A 26,229-nucleotide genomic window follows, 5' to 3' on the forward strand; every position below is an offset into this window, starting at 1 on the left:
CATGCAGTGAGCCATGTTTGTGCCACTGCACTCAGCCTGGGCAAAGGGTGAGACTCTGTCTAAAAAGAAAAAAAAAAAAGCCGGGCGCGGTGGCTCAAGCCTGTAATCCCAGCACTTTGGGAGGCCGAGACGGGCGGATCACGAGGTCAGGAGATCGAGACCATCCTGGCTAACACGGTGAAACCCTGTCTCTACTAAAAAATACAAAAAACTAGCTGGGCGACGTGGCGGGCGCCTGTAGTCCCAGCTACTCGGGAGGGAGGCTGAGGCAGGAGAATGGTGTAAACCCAGGAGGCGGAGCTTGCAGTGAGCTGAGATCCGACCACCGCACTCCAGCCTGGGCGGCAGAGCGAGACTCTGTCTCAAAAAAAAAAAAAAAAAAAAGAAAGAAAGAAAAAGGAAGGAGGAAGGAATAAAAATTTCTCCAATTGGCTGGGCATGGTGGCTTACACCTGTAATCCCAGCACTTTGGGAGGCCGAGGCAGATGGATCACAGGGTCAGGAGATCAAGAGCATCCTGCCAACATGGCGAAACCCTGTCTCTACTGAAAATATAAATAAATTGGCCAGGCGTGGTGACTCATGCCTGTAATCCCAGCACTTTGGGAGGCCGAGGCAGGCGGATCACAAGGTCAAGAGATTGAGACCATCCTGGCCAACACAGTGAAACCCTGCCTCTACTAAAAATACAAAAATTATCCAGACATGGTGGCACATGCATGTAATCTCCGCTGCTCGGGAGGCTGAGGCAGGAGAATTGCTTGAACCGGGAGGTGGAGCTTGCAGTGAGTCGGGATTGTACTACTGCATTCCAGCCGGATGACAGAGCGAGACTCTGTCTCAAAAAAAAAGAAAAAAAAAAAAGAAAATACAAATTAACTGGGCATGGTGGCACATGCCTATAGTCCCAGCTACTTGGGAGGCTGAGGCAGGAGAATCGCTTGAACCTGGGAGGTGGAGGTTGCAGTGAGCTGAGATAGCGCCACAAAACTCCAGCCTGGGTGACACAGCGACACTGTCTCAAAAAAAAAAAAAAATTATCCAATCAGCAGATGTTTCTTGAGCACTTTCTTTGCCCTTGAAAAAGTGTACACTACAGAAATAGGACCTAATCATTAAGGTAGTTTTCTTTTCTTTTTTCTTTTTTTTTTTTTTGTTTTTTTGAGACAGTCTTGCTCTGGCATCAGGCTGGAGTGCAGTGGGGTGATTTCAGCTCACTGCAACCCCCGCCTCCTGGGTTCAAGCGATTCTCCAGCCTCAGCCTCCTGAGTATCTGGGATTACAGGCATGCGCTACCACACCCAGCTGATTTTTGTATTTTTTTTTTTTTTTTTTTTTTTTGAGACGGAGTCTTGCTCTGTCACCCAGGCTGGAGTGCAGTGGCTGGATCTCAGCTCACTGCAAGCTCCTCTTCTCGGGTTCATGCCATTCTCCTGCCTCAGCCTCCCCAGTAGCTGGGACTACAGGCACCCGCCACCTCGCCCGGCTAGTTTTTTTATTTTTTAGTAGAGACGGGGTTTCACCGTGTTAGCCAGGATGGTCTCGATCTCCTGACCTCGTGATCCACCTGCCTCGGCCTCCCAAAGTTCTGGGATTACAGGCATGAGCCACTGTGCCCGGCCTAAGGTATATCTTTCAAGCCAGAAACAATTAGAGGAAAACAAATAAATTGTTGTGCTGTAAAAGAACACTCAAAGCCAAGGAGGGCTTCCCAGAGAGGACGAGACCAGAACAGGGTCCTGAAGGACTGGCTGGATTTGGATAGGAAAGAGGGGTAGGAGGACATTTCAAGGAAGTCACATACCAAGGCCTGAAGTCGGAGCAGACTGGAGGTTGTATGTAGAGAAGTCATTATTAATTCCTGGACTACTTCCTGTGTGCTCAGGCAGGACACTAAGCAACGGGAAAGGGACAACCTTTTCTCAAGAAACTGCAATCTTGGAGGTGGAGAATGGAGGGACACATACTAAGGCAGATACAGGCGATGTGTATTATTCTACAAGAACAGCAATACTGATAATTACCATTTACTGAGCACATACATGTGCCAGGTACTGTACTGAGAGTTTTACATACATCATCTTATTTGATACTCTAACCTTTTGTGAGTGCTATAATTATCTTGTTTTACAGATGTGGGAACCAAGGTGTTATATAAGTAATGCTTGTTCAAGGTTACCTAACCACTAAGTGACGGAACTGCGATTGAATTCATGACTGCCTAACTCTACAGTTCATCCTCTGAACCTAAGATCTACTGTTCAAAATGCTGTTTTGGGAAGTTCGGCAGCTGATTAAAAAGTGCAGGGAGGCCGGGCGCGGTGGCTCAAGTCTGTAATCCCAGTACTCTGGGAGGCCGACGCGGGCAGATCACTTGAGGTCAGGAGTTTGAGACCAGTCTGGCCAACATGGTGAAACACCGTCTCTACTAAAAGTACAAAAAATTAGCCGGGCATGCTTCTGTAATCCCAGCTACTGCGGAGGCTGAGGCAGGAGAATTGCTTGAACCCGGGAGGTGGAGGTTGCAGTGAGCTGAGATCGAGCCACTGCATTCCAGCCTGGGGTACAGAGGAAGACCCTGTCTCAAAAATAAAATAAAATAAAATAAAATAAATAAAAATAAAAAGAGCAGGGAAAGACCTAAGATAGAAAGACTACTAGAGTAAAATCCACATCGAGTAACCAGCAAGAACTAAAGCAATTACAGCAGGAATGGAGAAGAAAAGATCTACTTTTTTGGCACTTCAAAGGGCTTCTAAATAAAGCTCAGGGCGCGGTGACCTGCTGGATGTAGGGAATGTCTACGTGTCTTGCCTGAGAATAGAAAAAATACTGATTGGAATAGCTTTTCTCTAATTCTCTGTTCAACAGTATTAGTTGACATTTTAGATAGATGATCCAAATTTCTAGGTTTGCTAGTTTCCCAAAGCACCCAATCAGGTGCGGGTCACATACAGTAGTGAAAAATCAACCTGAAAAGCCCCCCAAAGAGGGCCGAATAAGAAACGTGGAGAACGCACAAACCTCTCAGGAGCGCTCACAGGTTCTCAGGCAGGCGGGCACTACAAAGAGAAAGGTGGGGCTTCTCTAAGAACTACAACTCCCACAAGGCATTGGGCGGAACACCACGGTTTCCGGCCAGTGCTTATTTCCGGTCTTTCCGACGCTGACGCTCTCTTCCTGTCTTTGTGGCTCCGGAAAGGCATTTGGGATGCCCACGGTGAGTCTGGAGACTTAGGGCGTCCGAGCGGGACAGGCGAGAGCCTCGTGTCCGCGTATCACCCCGTGGCTGGGGGTTAGCTCGGGGAAGGCGGGAAGGGCAGAGGACGCGCTGGCTGGAGGATGTGTAACCTAGACAAGAGGCGGGGGGCGGGGGTGGGCAGAGGTGACTGACCCCCGTCCCCTGCCCGAAGGACCCAAAAAGGGATGTGACAGGCGAGGACGAATGGGATCTCAGGGGCTGGACTGGAGAGTGGGGTACAGGGATGTGAGAAGGACCCCAAGAGTCCGCGGTGGGATCCCAGTGGAGCTGTGGCCAAGGAGGACAGGAGCCGCGGGAAGGCTGCAGCTGTGGGCACTCCTGTGTGAGGGAAAGCTACAAACAGGCTCCTGCAGGTCCAAGATCGGCCGAAATCAGGCACCCCAAAGAAAGCCCTGCTCTGGCCACATGGTGTCCCTTCAGAAGACCCCACCGGCGGGTGAGCATCCCGGGGCTTCTGACAGGAAGAGGGCAGTAGATATACTGGTACTTGTACCGATTTTTCGAGGGCTGCAGGGTGAAGATGGTAGGAGAGTCTGGAGAACGGGTCTGCGCTGGTAGCTTATAGACTACTCTGTGGAAAGGGCTGCTGCTCGGGTAGCATCAAAGGAGCTTTCTACAGGAGCGCTGTCGAGGATTTTGGTGAATTTTACATACTTGGTTTGATAACTCACTTTGCTTTTTTCTCTAAAGATGAGGCTGCTGGCGTTTGTGGCGTTGGCTCTATTTGCTGTCACTCAAGCAGAGGAAGGAGCCAGGCTTTTGGCTTCCAAATCACTGCTGAACAGATACGCCGTGGAGGGACGAGACCTGACCTTGCAGTACAACATCTACAATGTCGGCTCAAGGTAAGGAGGCCCTGGAGTTACAGATTAAGCCTATTTCTGGATTCTTAGTTTTCAGATGGGAATAGGGAGCATATTGCTGGGTACTGATTTCTCTTTGGGACACTTCCAGCATCGGATATATTGAGTGAATGAATATACTTGGGACCTACTTTTGGAAAGGAGGACATTCTTACCTGAGCTACAAGAAACCGTCTTTCACATTCTGGGTTGGAAGAATTTTACAGTAGGGAAGTGGCAAGAATTGTGGAAAAACCAGGAGGGAAAATTAAGACACAAAAAATACACAATCCCTTGTTACCTCAGGGGTTTAAAGTGTCATTTTCCAGCCAGGCATGGTAGCTCACACATGTAATCTCAGCACTTTGGGAGGCTGAGGCAGGCGGATCACCAGAGGTCAGGAGTTCGAGACTAGCCTGGCCAACATGGCAGAACCCTGTCACTACTAAAAATACAAAAATTAGCCGGGTGTGGTGGCAGGCACCTGTAGTCCCAGCTACTCGGGAGGCTGAGGCAAAAGAATCGCTTGAACCCAGGAGGCGGAGGTTGCAGTGAGCTGAGATCGCGCCACTGCACTCCAGCTTCGGCCACAAGACAGAGACTCCATCTCAAAAAAAAAAAAAGTGTCATTTTCCTTTCATTAGCCTAGAGCATTTTTGTTGCCTTTCTTTCATTTTATTCCCTTTAACTTTCTTCTCTGTATTCACTGTGTTCCTCTTCTCCCTCCCTCCACACACACAGGCATGTACATGAAGAAAAATTGAGGCAAGGATGAACTTGGACCTATTGTCTCCTGGATACTTGATTGTTTTGGTGCTTGTGAGCAATAGTATCCAGTCCTTGACCTGGATTCTTCAGTGCAACAGAACCAAGTTACTATATTACTCATATCTCTCTTTTGCAATTCTGATTTTTTTGGAGAAACAGGCAGGTTTGATTATTTATTGCTTTAATTTAATTTTATTATTATTATTTATTTAGATGGAATCTCACTCTGTCACCCAAGCAGGAATGCAGTGGTGTAGTCTCGGCTCACTGCAGCCTCTGCTTCCCAACTTCAAGTGATCCTCCTGCCTCAGCCTCCCAAGCAGCTGGGATTACAGGTGCATACCACCACGCCTGGTTAATTTTTGTATTTTTAATAGAGACGGGGTTTCACCATGTTGGCCAGGCTGGTCTTGAACTCCTGACCTCAAGAGATCAGCCGGCCTTGACCTCCCAAAGTGCTGGGATTATAGGCGTGAACCACTGCGCCTGGACTATTGCTTTGATTTTTTTTGTTGTTTGAGACAGAGTCTCACTCTGTCCCAAGCTGGAGTACAGTGGCACAATCTCAGCTCCCTGCAACCTCCACCTCCTAGTGTTCAAGCAGTTCTTCTGCCTCAGCCTCCCAAGTACCTGGGATTACAGGCACACACCACCACGCCCGGCTAATTTTTGTATTTTTAGTAGACACAGAGTTTCACCATGTTGGCCAGGCTGGTCTCGAATTCCTGACTTCAGGTGATCCGCCCGCCTCAGCCTCCCAAAAGTGTTGGGATTACAGGCGTGAGCCACCACACCCGGCCTGCTTTAATTTTATATCCATTACTTACTAACCCTTTTTGTTTCGTCCATTTTCTAGTGCTGCATTAGATGTGGAACTATCTGATGATTCCTTCCCTCCAGAAGACTTTGGCATTGTGTCTGGAATGCTTAATGTCAAATGGGACCGGATTGCCCCGTATCCTCTTGCTACTTGGTGATGAAGGGTTGGGGGGCAGGGATAGCCTTGCCTGCAAAGCAGCGGGGGTACTTCAAATAGGCTGGATATGTGTGGCTGTCCTCCTGTCATCTCTCTGGATAAGATGGAGCAAGAGAGGTTGGTGTAAATTGTGTGAGCATGATTTAGAGTAGACATGAAGAAGGAGGATCCTGAAGTTCCGATTATAAGACCCTGAAACAAGCAGGGTACAGTGGCTCACGCCTGTAATCCCAGCACTTTGGGAGGCTGAGGCAGGCGGATCACGAGGTCAGGAGATCAAGACCATCTTGGCTAACACGGTGAAATCCCGTCTCTACTAAAAATACAAAAAATTAGCCAGGTGTGGTGGCAGGTGCCTGTAGTCCCAGCTACTCGGGAGGCTGAGGCAGGAGAATGGCATGAACCCAGGAGGTGGAGCTTGCAGTGAGCCGAGATCACACCACTGCACTCCAGCCTGGGCGACAGAGCAAGACTCCGTCTCAAAAAAAAAAGAGAGATTGAGACCAGCCTGGCCAACATGGTAAAACCCTGTCTCTTCTAAAAATACAAAAATTAGCTGGGTGTGGTGGCATGCACCTGTAGTCTAGCTACTTGGGAGGCTGAGGCAGGAGAATTGCTTGAACCTGGGAGGCAGAGGTTGCAGTGAGCCAAGATCCTGCCACTGCACTCTAGCCTGGGCGACAGAGTGAGACTCTGTCTCAAAAAAAAAAAAAAAAAACCCAAAAAAAAAACCCTGAAACATACTATACTGGAAGGATATAGGCACTTAATAAAGATGTTTGTGTCTGGACAAGGATATTTAAGGTGCTTTTAAAAGAGATTCAGGCCAGGCACGGTGGCTCACGCCTGTAATCCCAGCACTTTGGAAGGCCAAGGTGGGTGGATCACGAGGTCAGGAGTTCGAGACTAGCCTGGCCAAGATGGTGAAACCCCTGGCTCTACTAAAAATACAAAAATTAGCCGGGCACAGTGGCGGGCGCCTGTAATCCCAGCTACTCGGGAGCCTGAGGTAGGAGAATCACTTGAACCTGGGAGGTGGAGGTTGCAGTGAGCTGAGATCGCGCCACTGCACTCTAGCCTGGGCAACAGCAAGACTCTGTCTCAAAAATAAAAAATTAAAAAAAAAAAAGAAAGAAATTTACTGGGATGCTAGCATGAAGGACCTGGGTGACCTTTTAAAGTCTCTTATTCTAATCTACCAATTATCTCCTGAGTATTGAATTAGATGGTATTTTTCTTCTTGTCAATTAAAGTATATTTAAGCCAGGTGTGGTGGCACATGCCTATAGTCCCAGCTACTTGGGAGGCGGAGGTCGAGAGGATTGCTGGGGCTTGGGAGTTCAAGCCTGCAGTGAGCTATGATAGTGCTGCTGTACTCCAGCCTTGGTGACAAAGCGAGACCTGGTCTCTTAAACAAATAATAATTGTATTTTATTAGTCTGCTCTCCAGTTGCTATGAAGAACAAGCTGAGACTGGGTAATTTTAAAGAAAAGAGGTTTAAGGCCGGGCGCGGTGGCTCAAGCCTGTAATCCCAGCACTTTGGGAGGCCGAGACGGGTGGATCACGAGGTCAGGAGATCGAGACCATCCTGGCTAACATGGTGAAACTCCGTCTCTACTAAAAAATACAAAAAACTAGCCGGGCGAGGTGGCGGGCGCCTGTAGTCCCAGCTACTCGGGAGGCTGAGGCAGGAGAATGGCGCGAACCCGGGAGGCGGAGCTTGCAGTGAGCTGAGATCCGGCCACTGCACTCCAGCCCGGGAGACAGGGCGAGGCTCCATCTCCAAAAAAAAAAAAAAAAAAAAAAAAAAGAGGTTTAATTGGTTCACGGTTCTGCAGGCTGTACAGCAAGCATGGCTGGGGAGGCCTCAGGAAACTTAGAAGGGTAGAAGACAAAGGGGAAACAGGCACCTCTTAAGTGTCTGGAGCAGGAGGAAGAGAGTAAGTGGGGAGGTGCTACACACTTAAATAACCAGATCTTGTGAGAACTCACATCATGATAATGGCAAGGGAGAAATCTGCGCCCATGATCCATTCACCTTCCACCAGGCCCCTCCTCCAACATTGGGGATTACAATTCCACATGAGAGTTGGGCAGGGACACAGATCCAAATCGTATCAATAATAAATATATATACATTTAGGTTTCTTGGTGAGGGTAAATGTGGTCTTTGTATTTGTTTTTGTTTTGTGGGTTTTTTTTGTATTTTCAAGAATTTCCTTCAATTATAGTTAACAAAAGATTTTCTGTGAGCTTGGCTGGGTGCGGGTGGCTCACGCCTGCAATCCCAGCACTTTGGGAGGCTGAGGCGGGTGGATCATGAGGTCAGGAGATCAAGACCATCCTGACTAACACACAATGAAACCCCGTCTCTGCTAAAAATACAAAAAAATTAGCCAGGTTTGGTGGCGGGTGCCCATAATCCCAGCTATTCAGGAGGCTGAGGCAGGAGAATGGTGTGAACCCAGGAGGCGGAGCTTGCAGTGAGCTGAGATCATGCCACTGCACTCCAGCCTAGTGACAGAGCAAGACTCTGTCTCAAAAAAAAAAAAAAAAGATTTTCTATGAGCTTAAGTGACTATAATTTCTTTTAACCATCCAAGAAGCACTGATCAAATTAGTGTAATTTTTTTTTTTTTTTTGAGATGGAGTTTCGCTCTTGTCACCCAGGCTAGAATGCAGTGGCACATCTCGGCTCACTGCAACCTCTGGCTCCCTGGTTCAAGGATTCTCTAACCTCAGCCTCCAGAGTAGCTGGGATTACAGGCACTTGCCGCCACTCCCAGCTATTTTTGTATTTTTAGTAGAGACGGGGTTTTGCCATGTTGGCCAGACTGGTCTCGAACTTCTGACCTCAGGTGATCCACCCACCTTAGCCTCCCATGGTGCTGGGATTACAGGTGTGAGCTACCATGCCTGACCAAATGACTATAGTTTTTTATCCATAACATATATTTGTTTGGAAGTTTACTTCAAAAACCAGTGCACTGAGTATAACATAGGCCCCTTAAAATTTAGCTGGAAAAACAACCTGTAATACCATACACTTTAGATTTAAAAAAGAAGCCTAGGTCCCGTGTGGTGGCTCATGCCTGTAATCCCAGGACTTTGGGAGACCAAGACGGGAGGATCACTTGAGCCCAAATTTTGAGACCACCGTGGTCAACAAAGTGAGACCCCATCTCTCTCTTTTTTTAATATTTAAAAAAAAAAGTAAATTTTAAAAAGAAGCATATGTTTTTTCATTCCTGCAGAGTATTGCCTGCATGAGATCAGCACGTATTGGCAACTGTTTTGTAAATGTTGCGTTTAGTCCACAGGTCCACAGGTCGAAAGGCTGCTACAACCTTAGCTTCATCTCTTTCCCTTCCTTAACTCTTGAGCCAGTGCTAGCAATGTCTCCCACACTGTGGTCCTGCGCCCTCTCAAGGCTGGTTATTTCAACTTCACCTCGGCGACAATTACTTACCTGGCCCAGGAGGATGGGCCCGTTGTGGTGAGTTGCCCAAACCCTTAGCTGGATGGAGTTTGGATCTGCCTTCCCTTAAAATCTCTTGTGGTGGGGGTGAGAGGGAGATGAAGAGAGGTTGATTAATAGGTACCAAAATACAGTTGGGGCTGGGCGCAGTGGCTCACGCCTTAATCTAGCATTTTTGGAGGCTGAGGTGGGCAGATCACCTAAGGTTAGGAGTTTGAGACCAGCCTGGCCAACATAGAAAAACCCCATCTCTACTACAAATACAAAAATTAGCTGGGCGTGGTGGCAGGCGCCTGTAATCCCAGCTACTTGGGAGGCTGGGGCAAGAGAATCACTTGAACCCAGGAGGCAGAGGTTGCTGGGTTGCTGTGAGCCAAGATCACACCACTGCACTTCAACCTGGGTGACAGAGTGAGACTCCATCTCAAAAAAAAAAAAAAATAGAAGGAATAAGACCTAGTGTTCGATAGATCAGTAGGATGAATATAGTTAACAGTAATCTAATGTATACTTCAAAATAGCCAGATGAGAAGCATTTGAACATTTCCATCATAAAGAAAAGATAAATGGGGCCAGACATGGTGGCTAATGCCTGTAATCCCAGTACTTTGGGAGGCCGAGGTGGGTGGATTGTTTGAGTCCAGGAGTTGGAGACCAGCCTGGGCAGCATGGTGAGACCCCCATTTCAAATAATTAGCCGGGCATGGTGCACACCTCTGTGATCCCAGGTACTCAGGAGGCTGAGGTGGGAGGATTGCTCACGCCCGGGAGGTTGAGGCTGCAGTGAGCCATTTTATTGCCACTGCATTCCAGCCTGGGTGACACAGTGAGACCCTGTCTCAGAAAAAAAAAAAAAAAAAAGATAAATTTTTTTTTTTTTTTTGGAGACAGAGTCTCGCTCTGTCACCCAGGCTGGAGTGCAGTGGCGCAATCTCGGCTCACTGCAAGCTCCGCCTCCCGGGTTCACGCCATTCTCCTGCCTCAGCCTCCCAAGTAGCTGGGACTAGAGGCGCCCACCACCACGCCCGGCTAATTTTTTGTATTTTTAGTAGAGATGGGGTTTCACCGTGTTAGCTAGGATGGTCTCAATCTCCTGACCTCATGATCCGCCCACCTCGGCCTCCCAAAGTGCTGGGATTACAGGCGTGAGCCACCGTGCCTGGCCAAGATAAATGTTTAAGGTGATGGATATCCATCCAAAAAGTATAGATTGTAAAAACAAAAACCTCTTACAGAAAATTTCTACAGTAGCTACTAAATTCTGAGGGAGATAACATTAACCAGACACTTGGTATTGTCCTAAGGAAGTATGTTTCAAATTAAAGTTCTGGACAAGAGTGATTGAAATGGATGGAAGAGGTGTACCATGCCCTTCCCCTCCTTTTCATTCCTTCTGCCTTCCTTTTCATCTGGAGTGTGTCATTTGCTGCCTACTGATGTCCTTGCCTTTCTGATCTGTCTTCTCTGCCGCTGTCAGATTCTTCCCAGTCTCCACTGTTACTCTCTCCTTCCCTTGCTTAGATTGCTCCTGCTTGCGGCATCAGGGCTGAGCTTTTCTGCCTCTCACTGCACCCCCTCCAATAGTCTAGCTCTTTTCTGCCTCCAGCCTTCTCTCCCAGTCTGCCCGTACAGACCCTACATCCTTATTAGGCAAAGCTACTTCCCACACCTTCTCCCCCAACTCAGTCCTTATTCTTTCCTCTGTGCCTTTGTTCTGTTTGAAGTATCCTTTCCCCTCCACTCCATTATATCTGAAGCCTTCTCAAGACCCAGCTTTGAGCTATGTCTCCTTGTTTTCTGTCCTCAGTTCATATTGCTCTTTGCTATTCATTCTTTTCTTTTTCTTTTTCTTTTTTTTTGAGACAGAGTCTCACTCTGTCGCCCAGGCTGGAGTGCAGTAGTGTAATCTTGGCTCACTGCAACCTCCACTTCCCGGGTTCAAGCGATTCTCTTGCCTCAGCCTCCCGAGTAACTGGGACAACAGGTGTGTGCCACCGCGCCCAGCTGCTTTTTTATTTTTTTAGTAGAAACGGGGTTTCACCATATTTGCCAGGGTGGTCTCAAACTCCTGACCTGTGATCCGCCTGCCTTGGCCTCCCAGAGTACTGGAATTACAGGCGTGAGCCACAGCACCCGGCCACTATTCATTCTTTCATAAACATGTTGACTGCATCTAAACTTCTATAGCACTTATAGTCTATGCCACGTGAACATTTAATCACTGTCTTCAGTAGTTCCTTATTTATAGATGTTCCCTCTCCCCACCCCCACCTCCCAATTTAATTATAAACTCCCTGAGGCCAGTGACTGTCTTAGATTTCTCTGTTTCTCATATATGATATAAACTCAGTAGTAAACAATCTTTTGATTGATTGATGTAAAGGTCAACAGACATTTATGAAGTTCCTGAAATGTGCCAGACTCTGGGAATACCTAGAGGATTAAGATACTGTCCAAGGCCTCAAAAAGCTTAAGTCATAAACGTATAAAGCCAAATAAATGTATAAATTTATGAAGCTAAAATGTATGATCCTCCATACAAGTAGGGCTGTAGGCTAATTAGTACACAGTAGGGAAGGGACTTAACACGGTCAACCATGGAATGAAAAGAACTAACACTCAGTGCACCTTCTGCATTTTCGTTTTTCATAAACTACATGGAACCATATTCTAAACCCAGCTATGTTTTCACATCTGGTATCATTTCTGCTTTCAGAACCAACTTCAGGACTCTTTGGTTCTACCTAGTAGTTGATGGGTTAATAGACATAAAATCAGAGGCTCAGCTGCCACTTTGGAATAAAAGTATGCTCCAGACTCTTGGCCTCCTCTCCAAGACAAAGGAATGTGGGCCAGACTCAACCCCTCCTCTAATAATGTACATTTGGGTAGGGCTTTATACTTCATTATATACTTTTGCTATTTCATTTGAGCCTCACATTAACCCTTTGAAGTCGCGGATTTTTGCTGGAGGAATAAGTAAATGATTACCAAGGGTAAGTCATTCCATTGCACACCCTGCACTGTAGAGGGGCCAGTGGTGGTGAGCAACTTCACTCTTTCCAGAGTCTGAGGCTCAGACAGAAGAATTTGGCTTTAATTTCAGTTGCATGCATGGCCTACCCTGTTTAATGTACATTCACCATGGGGTATTTCTCAGGTCTTCTGGCTCCTAGGTACTCCTCTTTACAACACACTAAGAGAGAATCATCCAACTCTGTCTAGCCAAAAGCTTTCCCTCATCTTCTTGAAGTTCTCCTGAGCCTTTGGGAACTAAGACTCTAATGCACAGAGCTGGGTTGGTTGGGACCGCCCTTTCTCAGATTAGGTGAGGTGGAGACTTGCCTTAATGTCGTTCTTTTCTTCTTTTCAGATTGGCTCTACCAGTGCACCTGGACAGGGAGGAATCCTGGCTCAGCGGGAGTTTGACAGGCGATTCTCCCCTCATTTTGTAAGCTTTCTAGTGTTCTCTCTTATCAGTCCCTTGGTATGAGAATCCCCTTTTGGTTCTGGACCCTCTTGGTTTCCATAGATTTGTTTTGTTGGTTGGTTCTTGCCCTGTCTGTTTTTTGGTGTCTGATATGGATACTTATCAAATAGATTGATTTAGCCATGTCCAGAGATTTTTGGCAATGAGATCACAATTGCCAAAACCATAAAACTGACTTGAGTAGAGTCCCATCTTTGAGTAGACACCCATCTTAGACTCTGGGTCTATTTTGAGGTTTTAAAAAAAATCTGGTTAGATTCAGAGGGTCATAGATCATTGGGTAGGTTAAGTGGGAACTTTGTTGTGGTCTAGTCTAAGAAAGAATTTTTTGAAGATTAGCCTGAAGTAGTGAATGATGGAATTCATTCAGTGAATAAGTATGATGTTCCAAATTATGTGCTCATTCTGTTCTCTGCTTTGGGGAAACAATGATGAATAAAACACAGTTCCTTCCATTAAAAATCTTACAGGCTGGCCGGGCGCGGTGGCTCAAGCCTGTAATCCCAGCACTTTGGGAGGCCGAGACGGGCGAATCACGAGGTCAGGAGATCGAGACCATCCTGGCTAACACGGTGAAACCCCGTCTCTACTAAAAATACAAAAACTAGCTGGGCGAGGTGGCGGGCGCCTGTAGTCCCAGCTACTCGGGAGGCTGAGGCAGGAGAATGGCGTAAACCCGGGAGGCGGAGCTTGCAGTGAGCTGAGATCTGGCCACCGCACTCCAGTCCGGGCGACAGAGCGAGACTCCGCCTCAAAAAAAAAAAAAAAAAAAAAAAAAAAAAAAAAAAAAAAAACTTACAGGCTGGCTAGGCACCATGGCTCATGCCTGTAATCCCAGTGCTTTGGGAGGCAGAGGCGAGAGGACCACTTGAGGCCAAGAGTTTGAGGCTGCGGTGAGCCGTGATCACACCACTGCACTGTAGCCTGGGTGACAGAGCAAAACCCTGTCTCTAAAAATAACAAGATCTTACAGGCTCACAGAGGGCTCAAAATAGGTAAATGGGGAGGCTGAGGCAAGGGAATTGCTTGAGCCTGGGAAGCGGAGGTTGCAGTGAGCCAAGATCGAGCCACTGCACTCCAGCCTGGACGACAAGAGCGAAACACTGTCTTAAAAAAAAAAAAAAAAAGTAAAAGTAAATGGGGAAAATGCTATGATAGAGGTTATATGCCAGGTGCTAGAGGAGCATGCAGCAGGAACATCTAACGAGACGGGACTTTCTGGAGGAGGTAAGGAAGGGCAGGAGAGAGACCAGCTGAGATTGAGAAAAGTGTGGTGTGATTCAGGAATGGCAAGTAATTTATCAAGGCTGAAGGGCAGAATATGAGGTGGAGGAATGGAAAAGAAGGGGCCTGAAGTGTAAACAATTAGATCATAGGAGGCTTGACTGTCAGGGGCAAGACCAGGGTATCTCCATTCTCAAAGATTATCTGGAGCAGAAGCTTCTCTTCCAGTCTGTATTGGGTCAGGTGAGTCCTTTGGTTTCACAGCTTGAAAGATTGGTCTTTAGAGAGCCATTCTTTTTTTTTTTTTTTTTTGAGACGGAGTCTCACTCTGTCGCCCAGGCTGGAGTGCAGTGGCCGGATCTCAGCTCACTGCAAGCTCCGCCTCCCGGGTTCACGCCATTCTCCTGCCTCAGCCTCCTGAGTAGCTGGGACTATAGGCGCCCGCCACCTCGCCTGGCTAGTTTTTTGTATTTTATTTTTTAGTGGAGACGGGGTTTCACCGTGTTAGGCAGGATGGTCTCGAAGTTTTTTGTATTTTTTTTTTTTTTTTTTTTTTTTTTGAGACGGAGTCTTGCTCTGTCGCCCGGGCTGTAGTGGAGTGCAGTGGCCGGATCTCAGCTCACTGCAAGCTCCGCCTCCCGGGTTTAGGCCATTCTCCTGCCTCAGCCTCCAGAGTAGCAGGGACTACAGGCGCCCGCCACCTCGCCCGGCTAGTTTTTTGTATTTTTAGTAGAGACGGGGTTTCACCGTGTTAGCCGGGATGGTCTCGATCTCCTGACCTCGTGATCCGCCCGCCTCGGCCTCCCAAAGTGCTGGGATTACAGGCTTGAGCCACCACGCCCGGCTAGAGAGCCATTCTATATCGGGATTGGTCAGAGAGGAACCTTCCTGGCCAAAGTTCTGCTTAAAATTTGTGCTGAGTTAGGCCTGGTGGTATGCACCTGTAATCTCTGCTTCTTAGGTGGCTGGAGGATTGCTTGAGCCCAGGAGTTTGAGGCTGCAGTGAGCTGTGATTGCACCACTACTCTCTAATCTGAGCAACAGAGTGAGACCCTATCTCTAAAAAAAAAAATTAAAAACTAAGAAAATTTAGGCTGGGTGTTGTGGCTCATACCTGTAATTCCAGCACTTTGGGAGGTCAAGGCAGGAGGATCACTTGAGCCCAGGAATTCAAGACCAACTTGGGCAACATAGTGATATTTTGCCTCTACAAAAAATTTTTAAAAATTAGCCAGGTGTGGTGGTACGCCCCTGTGATCCTAGCTACTCAGGAGGCTGAAGTGGGAGGATCACCTGAGCCCAGGAGGTCGAGGCTGTAGTGAGCCGTGATCGTGCCACTCCACTCCAGCCTGGGCAACAGAGCAAGACCTTGTATCAAAAATAAATGTGAACTAGACTGCTCCCTTTCTCATTGGACTCATATTTTCCCTGGCTTCTCCTGTGTCCTAATCCAGACTTCTAAGCAAGGTCTTTGTTTTCCTTCACAGCTGGACTGGGCAGCCTTTGGGGTCATGACCCTTCCCTCCATCGGCATCCCCCTGCTATTGTGGTACTCCAGCAAGAGGAAATATGACACTCCCAAAACGAAGAAGAACTGAGTGGGGCTTCCACAGCCCTCCGCTCCCAAGAAATCCAGGCTCCTCTCCCAAGAAATCCAGGTGCTTTCCAGACTCCAGAGGGTATCTTAAATGCAATCTCTTCTCTCTTAGCCCTTGGCCACTTTCTCCTGGTTCCTGCCCTGCTCTCAGCCATAGTGAAGGACCAGGCCTAGGAGTCTGTGAGAGCCTCCTTGGTTCCATGTGAAGCCATAAACAGGAATGCCTTTGGCAATAGCCTTGAGCTTAGAGGGCCCTCTGATGCCCCACTGAGGTGCTGTTGGTTTATTGCTGGCAATGTGAATTCTCTCAGGGGTCTAGGAGGGGCATTTCTGAGACTGCCTGACACCACCCCCATCCCCTGGCCCCCACTCTCAGAAGAGGGTAGAAGATGAAATGAAAGCTATGGGACTCTTGGAGGATACCCAGTGTCTATTCTGGGTTAGAGAAGTGCTTACTAAGGGGTTTTCTAATAAAAACAAATGCCACATTGACTTGTCTGTTTTCTTAGCCCCCGGGTGAGCACAGGTGATTATTGGAACTCAGTCCTTGAATGCCCAGACCCCTGGGCAAGTGAGCTGAGTTCTGGCCTTGCTGTACAGGTTGTGGGTGGGTCCTGTTCCTGTGGCGATATCTGCCCTTTTGAATCTTTTGCTTCCATTCCTTATTTTCCTCTGATTATTCTCATCAGTCACCACCTATTGCCATACACCTTCCTTGCCAGGAAGCTCCTCCTCACAGCTGGAGAATGTAGGATGGGGAAAGATGGTCTGCAGAGGAACAGCTATTCTCACCCCCTTAGATCTTAGCTGATTTATTGACTCAATGTTTGTTTGTTTTTGAGATGGAATCTCGCTCTGTCACTCAGTGGTGGTGCCTGGCCACTGAGTGTTCTTGAAAAGCCATCTCTCGTGACTGACTCTAGCCCTTTCTCGTTAAGAACTAGCTTTTCGACCAGGCGCGGTGGCTCATGCCTGTGATCCTAGCACTTTGGGAGGCCGAGGTGGGCGGATCACAAGGAGATCGAGACCATCCTGGCCAACATGGTGAAACCCCGTCTTTACTAAAAATACAAAAAATTAGCTGGGCACAGTGGTACAGGCCTGTAGTCCCAGCTCCTCAGGAGGTTGAGGCAGGAGAATCGCTTGAACCCAGGAGGCAGAGGTTGCAGTAAGCCGAGATCATGCCACTGCACTCCAGCCTGGTGACAGAGCGAGACTCTGTCTCAAAAAAAAAAAAAAAAAAAAAAAAAAAGAACTAGCTTTTCTTGAGCTTTAATTTTACTTTCTTTCTTTTTTTTTTTTTTTTTTGAGACGGAGTCTGGCTGTGTCTCCCAGGCTGGAGTGCAGTGGCCAGATCTCAGCTCACTGCAAGCTCCGCCTCCCACGTTTACACCATTCTCCTGCCTCAGCCTCCGGAGTAGCTGGGACTACAGGCGCCCGCCACCTCGCCCGGCTAGTTTTTTGTATTTTTAGTAGAGACGGGGTTTCACCGTGTTCGCCAGGATGGTCTCGATCTCCTGACCTCGTGATCCGCCCGTCTCGGCCTCCCAAAGTGCTGGGATTACAGGCTTGAGCCACCACGCCCGGCCTACTTTCTTTTTTTTGAGATGGAGTCTCTCTCTGTTGCCGAGGCTACAATGCAGTGTTGTGATCTTGGTTCACTGCAACCTCCACCTCCTGGGTTCAAGTGATTATCCTGCCTTGGCCTCCCGAGTAGCTGGGATTACAGGCATCTGCCACCACGCCTGGCTAATGTTTGTATTTTAGTAGAGATGGGATTTCACTATGTAGGTCAAGCTGGTCTCGAACTCCTGACTTCAAATGATCTGCCCACCTCAGCCTCCCAAAGTGCTGGGATTACAGGTGTGAGCCACTGGGCCTGGTGTATTTTTTTTTTTTTTTTTAATTTTTTGAGATGGAGTCTTGCTCTGTTGCCCAGGATGGAGTACAGTCAAGCTCACTGCAACCTCCGCCTCCTGAGTTCAAGCATTTCTTCTGCCTCAGCTTCTCAAGTAGCTGGGATTAGAGGTGCACACCACCACACCTGGCTAATTTTTGTGTTTTTAGTAGAGACAGGGTTTCACCATGTTGGTCAGGCTGGTCTCGAACTCCTGACCTCAAGTGATCTGTCTGCCTCAGCCTCCCAAAGTGCTGGGATTACAGGCGTGAGCCACCAAGCCTGGTCTGAATTTACTTGTAATGCCTCTGTTCTTTGAGCTCTGGCAGGGAAGAAGTGCCAGGATCCCTTGAGGTGGGCTCTAAGCATGACCTATGGAAAGGCAGTGACTTTTGCTGCTGCAGCAGTGGGGAGAAGCCACTCTGAGCTGACACTGTCCAACCCAGGAATGCCGTGGTCTGAGAACAGCCTCCCAGGCAGGAGGGAAACCCAACAAACGCCGGCTTTGTTTCTGCTACCGAGTTTCCCAGTTTAGATTCTGCTCCCCCGGCTCCACTGCCCAACTGGTTTAACCTTTCCTTAGCCCAGCAATCAGAGCCTCCAGGCCCAGGAGGATGAAAAGAACATGGAGACAACGGGAGGCTCCAAATGGAGTAGCCCTCTGCCAGCTCACATCCCTCTTTCAGGGGCTGCAGCTTGGACATCCCAGGACTGGCCAGGTTAGAGGCAAGGAGGATATATTTGCTTTTGTTCATTGTGTTCCTGGTGGAAACCTGTGACTTGCTCAGGAGAATGGGGAGGAAAGGCCAATGAGTCAGAGGCTTGGGGTTGAGAACAGGTGTGGGGAAGGGAAAGGGAGCTAGTCTGATACACATCATCTTGCACTCTAGGACTATGGAGTGTTATCCTTTGAAGGAGGAAATGCTATTTTCCATCTGTGTAGTCTCCATGAAAAATATAATGAGTTAACCTATGGGCGGGGGGGATTCTGGCTTAGAGAATAGGGTAAACTTCGTAACTCTGGAAGGTAATACAGGTGCTCCTTGACTTCCAATAGGGTTATGTCTGATAGGTTTATATGATATGCATATCAGGAGGTAAACCCTGGTGTAAATTGAAATTGCTTTAAGTTGAAAATGCATTTAATACACTTAACATACCAAACATCATAACTTTGCCCAGCCTACCTTAAACATGCTCAGAACACTTACATTAGCCTACAGTTGGGCAAAATCATCTAACACAAAGCCTATTTTATTATTTTTATTTATTTTTTGAGGCGGAGTCTCACTCTGTCACCCAGGCTAGAGTGCAGTGGTGCAGTGCTTCTCTTGTCATCTGTGTCAGGCCTGGGTTTCCCTCCTAGTCGCCTTCTCCATGACAAGGGCCAGGACACAAAGTGCTGAGTTTTGTAAGGGAAAGGTACAATAAAGACGCCCCCAGCTTTTGGGAAAGGAGCACCTCTCAGAGTTCAGATTAAGGAAGAAATCAGCATATCTGGGTTGGAGAGAGTCAGCTCAGAGTGGCTTCTCCCCACTGCTGCAGCAGCAAAAGTCACTGCCTTTCTGTAGGTCATGCTTAGAGCCCAACTTAAGGGATCCAGGCACTTCTTCCCTGCCAGAGCTCACTGCAACCTTCACCTCCTGGGTTCAAGTGATTCTCGTGCCTCAGCCTCCCTAGTAGCTGGGATTACAGGTGCCCGCCACATGCCCAGCTAATTTTTGTATTTTATTATTTTTTTTTTCGGAGACCGAATCTCACTCTTGGCCAGGCTGGAGTGCAGTGGCCCAATCTCAGGTCACTGCAACCTCCACTTCCCAGGTTTAAGCAATTCTGCCTCAGCCTCCTGAGTAGCTGGGACTACAGGCACGCGCCACCACGCCCGGCTAATTTTTGTATTTTTTAGTAGAGATTGGGGTTCACCATGTTGGCCAGGCTGGTCTTGAACTCCAGAGCTCAAATGATCCACCCACCTCAGCCTCCCAAAGTGCTGGGATTACAGGCATGAGCCACTGTGCCTGGCCCGCAAAGCCTATTTTATAATAAAGTGTTGAATATCTCATGTAATTTATTGACTACTGTACTGAAAGTGAAAAACAGAATGGTTTTATAGTACTTGGAAAAGGGTTTCTACTGAATGTGTATGGCTCTCACACTCTTGTGAAGTCTAAAATCTTAGTCAAATCTTAGGTTGGGGACTGTCTGTATAAGATTCCTTCCTTAATCTGAACTCTGAGAGGTGCTCCTTTCCCAAAAGCTGGGGGCATCTTTATTGTACCTTTTCCTTACAAAACTCAGCACTTTGTGTCCTGGCCCTTGTCATGGAGAAGGTGACTAGGAGGGAAACCCAGGCCTGACACAGATGACAAGAGAAGCATTGTGAAGACAGTTGGTGTCACAGACACCTTGAAAAAAGGCCACAGCTAGATACCTCATCTAAGAGATCAACTTTCTTGGAGTCAGGATGGAATGTGAACCTCCCTTAAGTAGTGGTGTTGGAGAATATAAGAGCCTCTAAAATCTATAGACAGAAAGTCTTAGCTGGAATAGTTGGCTTTAGGATTGAGCCCTCTTAACTTCTTGAGGTAATTTAATAGGAGGATGAGTGGCAGACAACACTCCTCCGCTCTAACTGAAAACCACCCTAGGGAGGTATGAACCTTGATCTCAGGATTGTGTGCAGATCTGTGAGGGGAGAGGAAAGTAAGCACTGATCCTACATCCTTCCTGGAGGCTGGGTACCCAAACTGAGGCTCCTCCCTAAAAGGCAATACAGACAGTAGGTCAGCCGCCAGCGTGTTCCAGGCGCCCCCACTCCTGGAGACCAGCCCTCCAGCCCTCCCTCATTGTGCAGACTTTCAGCTGGCATCAGCTCACCCACACACCCCACCCTGGTACCAGGAGGAGCCAGGTGCCTTGATTTCTGCCCCCTTCCTGTACTCGACTTTGGCACTCGAAGAAAGTAAGTGGGAAACAGGTATAAGAATTTCTACAGGCCGGGCGCAGTGGCACACGCCTGTAATCTCAGCACTTTGGGAGGCCGAGGTGGGTGGATCACTTGAGGTCAGGGGTTCAAGACCAGCCTGGTCAAAATGGCAAAACCCTGTCTCTACTAAAAATACAAAAAGTAGCCGGGCGTCTTGGCGGACACCTATAATCTCAGATACTCAGGAGGCTGAGGCAGGAGAATCACTTGAACCGGGTGGGCAGAGGTTGCAGTGAGCTGAGATCGTGCCATTGCACTCCAGCCTGGACAAAAAAGCGAAACTCCATCTCAAAAAAAAAAAAAATAATTTCTAGAAAACTGGAAGTAATGGAGCGATTCAGTGAAAGGATGAGCAGTTCCCAAGGCTTAGTCCCTTGAGAGAGCAGCTAAGAGTAGGGGAAGCAGCATATGCCAGAGGCAGGAGTACTGGGTCCCAGCCCCAACTCCACCACTCACTGGCTGTATGACCTTGGGTAAATCATGCCCCCTTCTACTCAGGAGGCTGAGGCAAGAGGACTGCTTGAGCCTGGGAGTTCAAGGCTTCAGTGAGCCATGATCATGCCACAGCACTCCAGCCTGGGTGACAGAGTGAGACCCTATCTCAATGGAAAAGAAAAATTAATATATATGTAAAGTATATATAAAATAACTCTGCCTCTTGGAGCCTGTTTCCTCATCTGCACAATCATGAAATTATTTAGAGGATTTTTGAGGACCCCTCACCGGTATGATAGGGCAGGTATTACCCCTTCGTTCTTATGCAGTGAGGAACATGAGGAACAACCACTGTCACTTTCTCATCGTGTGGGTGAGATCCAGCCAGGTGGGGAAGGGCACACACAGTTCTACATCCGGCAGCAGCTGCTCTCTTCCACTCACCGACAGAGAGAATTTTTGAGTAAGGATAGACCATAGATTACCTAATTTGATGCTCTCATTTAATAGATCAGGAAAGACACCGGGTGAAGCGGCTTGTCCAAGGTTGCCCACCAGTGGCAGCTAGCATATTTATTTATTATGGATCCAGCATGTATGTTTCACTGTTCGCACATGTCTCATTTAACATCTGCATTTTACAGATGAGAGGATGAGGCTAAATAGGTGACACAAGGTCCTGTAACTAGTGACTTGGCAGAGGCAGCCAAAATCTTCCAGCTCTAACATGCCCTTTCTACTAGTCCACAGGAGGCAAAGAGGGCTCTCCGTTACCTCAGGAAGTCCGACGTCAGCCCCAGCTGTCCTCTGCCCCAGGGAAAGCAGTGAAGGTGAGTCAGCCCCTGCCCCGCCCCAGAAGCTGTTATCTGGGAAGAGAGTGGGGGAGCTGGTCAAATATCCTGCCTCCTGGTATCCACAACAAGCCATGAGCCCTGGATATGCTGAGTTCCTTGGTCACCCTTGTTCCTGGTGCTGACACTAGGGCCCTTCTCAGTACAGCTGCCCTTGTAACCGCTCCACCCTGTACTTTCACCACAAAAAAAAAAAAAATCTTTCCTCCTCCATCGCTGTAACCTGCCTCTTAAAGGGACCGACAATCAGGTTTTTTTTTATTGTTTGTTTGTTTGTTTTGGGATGGAATCTCGCTCTGTTGCCCAGGCTGGATTACAGCGGCGTGATTTTGGCTGGCTGTAACCTCTGCATCCTGGGTTCAAGCGATTTTCCTGCCTCACCCTCCCCAGTAGCTAGGATTACAGGTGCGCACCACCACGCCTGGCTAATTTTTGTATTTTTAGTAGAAACGGGGTTTCTCCATGTTGGCCAAGCTGGTCTCTAACTCCCGACCTCAAGTGATCAGCCCGCCTCGGCCTCCCAAAGTGCTGGGATTATAGGCATGAGCCACCATGCCCGGCCGACAATCAGTTTTGAAGCCTAATTTGAGAGGGCAAAGGACACCACTGACCCCACTGAGGACCCTGCTGTGAAGTGGGTTTCCAGCTGCAGCTGTGTCTTTCCTGGAGCTGTCCGCTTTCTCCCCTCCCCAGTTTCTCCCTGACTCTGTTGGAGAAAGGGTGAACGTTCCCTGGGGTGTCAGGTTCCCATATACTCTCTCCTCAGGGTGACCCCAGCATGGTTTCTTGTACCTGTTTCCACACAAGTCTGAATTCTGTAGCCGCCCCCCTGTGTTCAGGGAATGCTGAAGACAGAGGGACCCAGGAGTCCCTGGGATCAGTAGTGGCACTGAAAGAGTTAAGGGCCTGGGCACAGCACTGTTTAGGGTGTTTGAAGTAGGGCGGGGAAGGGAAGGGCTGCAGTGGATGAAGAGGCAGCTGGTCTGGATTGGAATGAGTTCCCCCTTATGCAAACTTCTGGACCATGAGCAGCTCCCTTAAAAGGACCAAGAGAGAGGGGACCCCCACCAAGGTGCTGGACTGGTTCTTAAAGGGGCCACCTGAAGCAGGACTTTTTCCCACACTGAAGTCACCAACTGAGGGCAGAAACAGGTCTCCCATCTTTGGGATATCTCCCAGGTCTGGTGAGTTTCCCTTTTCCCTTTCCTGGGTCCTTGCCCTCAGACCCTCTCTTGCCCCACGTGTCTGGCATGGCACCCAGAACACATGCCAGGAAACTGGCAGGAGGTAGAAGAGGACTGGTTGGTCTTGACCCTTTTCTTCTCTATCCCTCCACAAATAAAGGGTTAGTCTAGGTCCCAAGCCCCTGGTAGAATAAGCATACAGCTACAGGTCCAGCAGAAAGGAAGAGGGCAGGGTCCCTAAGTTCAGTTCACTAACCAATTTAAAAAAAAAAAAAGGTGGTCACACTTGGAAGCCCAGAGCAGCAAAATTCCTGACCGACTTATGAACCTAGTACATCAAGGACATGGGGATGATTTAGGGAGAGTGTCTGAGATGCCTGTGGCTGACTTAGTAGAGGGGTGTGTGGTTAGATTAGGGGGCTGGGGACGCCTTGAAATTCCAGAACTAAGTACAGATGATAATGCCTCTCAGGAGACAACCCGGAAGCTAATACGACAGATGGGCTTTTGCCCATACTGGCCTCTGCCCCACTAAGGGATGGTAGCCAGGGCCCACCATTGTATTTGTGCATAGACTCTTCTGGGTCCTCTTCTCTGTGCCTGACACTTAGAATGTGCTAAAATAATCTTTGCTGAATGAATGGATCCTCTATATCTTTTACTTTGCTTTCATTTTTGGAATTGTGGCACTACTCTCTGACAGTGGTCAGGAAGGTCAGAGAAGGAGAATGAGTTCCAGGACACCAGCGTTCAGCCAGGTCAGGCGGTTGGGTGAAGCAGGAAGGTATCAGAGACTTGGGTGCTCCTGTCTTGGAATGGGGTATCTAGGGAGCACATGGGAAGGAATTGTTGCTCCTGGAGCCTTCTTTATCTGAGGCGAAGAGAAGCTCTGCTTTAGCCTTCTTTTCAGGGCACTGTTGGATTAATGGTTTACTTTCTACAGGAGAAGAAATGTTAGGTTAAATTTTGAACCATCAAAGAGTTTTTGTGACCCTGTGTCCCACCCCCAGGGCCAGGAGATTTGGAGGAGAGCCAGTACAACATGTCATTTGGCCTCTCCTTTCCTCCTCAGTCTTTATTATCTGATTCTCTTGGGTCTTCTCCAATATTGGCCACCTCGCTAGATTTAGGATCCCAGAGCCAGACTCAAAGCTTCTCAGGCTGCGAAAGGGCCAGCCAGCATTGCCTCCAGGCAACAACACCTGGCTGTTTGGTTGCTGTCAGCAGTTCCTCCCCCATGTTCAGTGTTCACTGGCAGCAAACATAACCAGAGACCTGCCTGTGCCCCATCACCTCATTCAGGGGTCTAAGCTAACAGAGGGAGCAGAAAGGATACACTGAACTTCTTTGGGACCCCTATCTCATTTCTTTTGGAAGCTGCTTCATTTCTTTGGCTGGAGTCAGGGAGGTAGGAATGAGGTGGGTAAAAATAATGTTGCCAGATTTCTTTCAAAGCTAGCCACTTGGCCTGGTGTGGTGACTCATGCTTGTAATCCCAGCACTTTGGGAGGCTGAAGTGGGTAGATCACCTGAAGTAAGGAGTTCAAGACCAGCCTGGGCAATATTGTGAAACCCCCATCTCTACAAAAATACAAAAATTAGCCAGGCACAGTGGCGGGTTCCTGTAATGTCAGCTACTTGGGAAGCTGAGGCGGGAGAATTGCTTGAACCTGAGAGGCGGAGGTTGCAGTGAGCCGAGATCGCGCCATTGCACTCCAGCCTGGCGACAGAGAAAGACTATCTCAAAAAAAAAAAAAAAGAAAAAAGAAACGGAAAAAAAAAGCTAGCCACTTGATAGGCTGGGCACAGTGGCTCAGGTCTGTAATTTCATCTCAGCACTTTGGGAGGCCAAGATGGGTGGATCATTTGAGGTCAGGAGTTCAAGACCACCCTGGTCAACATGGTGAAACACCGTCTCTACTAAAATTACAAAAATTAGCCGGGCGTGGTGGTGCACGCCTGTAATCCCAGCTACTCAGGAGGCTGAGGCAGGAGAATCACTTGAACCTGGGAGGCAGAGGTTGCAGTGAGCCGAGATCGTGCCACTACACTCTAGCCTGGGCAACAGAGCGAGGCCGTGTCTCAAAAAAAAAAAAAAAAAAAAAGCTAGCCACTTGCTTTCTTTGAGAGCCTGTTTTCTGGTTTCAGAAAAGAATTCAGGCTCCATAATGTGATGGATCGGCTTTGAAAACTCATCTCCGCCTCCTATCAGCTCTGTGACCCCCAGCCAGTTACTTAAGCTCTCTATGCAGCCTGTTTCTTCATATGTAAAATAGGGATAATAATGTCTGTTTCAAGAAATATTTGTGAGGATGGCACAAAATGGATGTTGGCACTCATTCTCTCTCTATATATAGGCCTCAGATGACATTTAGGAAGTAGGTATGTTGGCTGGGAGCGGTGGCTCACACCTATAATCCCAGCACTTTGGGAGGCCAAGGTGGGAGGATCACCTGAAGTCAGGAGTTTGAGACCAGCCTGACCAACACAGTGAAACTCCCTCTCTGCTAAAAATGCAAAATTTAGCTGGGTGTGGTGGTGGGTGCCTATAATCCCAGCTACTTGGGAGGCTGAGGCAGGAGAATCGCTTGAACCCAGGAGGCGGAGGTTGCAGTGAGCCGAGATCGCACCATTGCACTCCAGCCTGGGAGACAGAGCAAGACTCCGTCTCAAAAAAAAAAAAAAAAAAAAAAGGAAGTAGTTATATTGAGGTCTCAATGTCTCAATGTCTCAATGTCCCTTCTTCCCCAAAGCTTGTAGCCAAATGCCTGGTGTGCAGTGATCCTTTCATGTCCCTCTTTTATCTCTTTTCTCCTTTCTCCTCCTTCCTGAGATTTTGAGACCCAGTTGCTCTAGATTAGGAGTTGGCAGTTTTTCTGTAAAGATCCAGTTAACAGATATTTTAGGCCAGTCATGGTAGCACATGACTGTAATCCCAGCACTTTGGGAGGCCAAGGTGGGCATATCGCTTGAGCTCAGGAATTCAAGATCAGCCTGGGCAACATAGCGAGACCTTGTTTCTACAAAAATTACAAATATTATCCCAATGTGGTGTTGTGTGCCTGTAGTCCTAGCTACTTGGGAGTCTGAGGTGGGATGATGGCTTGAACTTGGGAGGTCAAGGCTGCAGTGATCAGAGGTCTCGCTACGTACTCCAGCCTGGGCGACCAAGTGAGACCCTGTCTAAAATATATATATATATATATATATGTATGTATATATACACACACACACACAC

The 26,229-nt window shown here is 48.1% G+C and overlaps 1 protein-coding gene across 1 annotated transcript; it reads left to right on the forward strand.

Annotated features, from left to right (window-relative positions):
• The first annotated feature begins 3,146 nt into the window (after positions 1-3,146).
• SSR2 (signal sequence receptor subunit 2) lies at positions 3,147-16,130 on the forward strand. Its single transcript, XM_010368093.1, has 6 exons — positions 3,147-3,220; positions 3,953-4,107; positions 5,729-5,827; positions 9,237-9,345; positions 12,701-12,778; positions 15,529-16,130. The coding sequence occupies exons 1-6, from the start codon at positions 3,212-3,214 to the stop codon at positions 15,637-15,639; spliced, it is 561 nt and encodes a 186-aa protein (XP_010366395.1). The 5' UTR covers positions 3,147-3,211; the 3' UTR covers positions 15,640-16,130.
• Positions 16,131-26,229: the final 10,099 nt, after the last annotated feature.

Source organism: Rhinopithecus roxellana, chromosome 8 (assembly GCF_007565055.1).
Source record: "Rhinopithecus roxellana isolate Shanxi Qingling chromosome 8, ASM756505v1, whole genome shotgun sequence".
Taxonomy (NCBI): Eukaryota; Metazoa; Chordata; class Mammalia; order Primates; family Cercopithecidae; genus Rhinopithecus; species Rhinopithecus roxellana.

Bases quoted from the DNA above. Each gene is read 5' to 3' on its own strand.
- SSR2 (XM_010368093.1), top strand. The intron at 5,828-9,236 runs GTATCCTCTTGC...CTCTTGAGCCAG, and splicing joins AAATGGGACCGGATTGCCCC to TGCTAGCAATGTCTCCCACA. The intron at 12,779-15,528 runs GTAAGCTTTCTA...TTTCCTTCACAG, and splicing joins GGCGATTCTCCCCTCATTTT to CTGGACTGGGCAGCCTTTGG.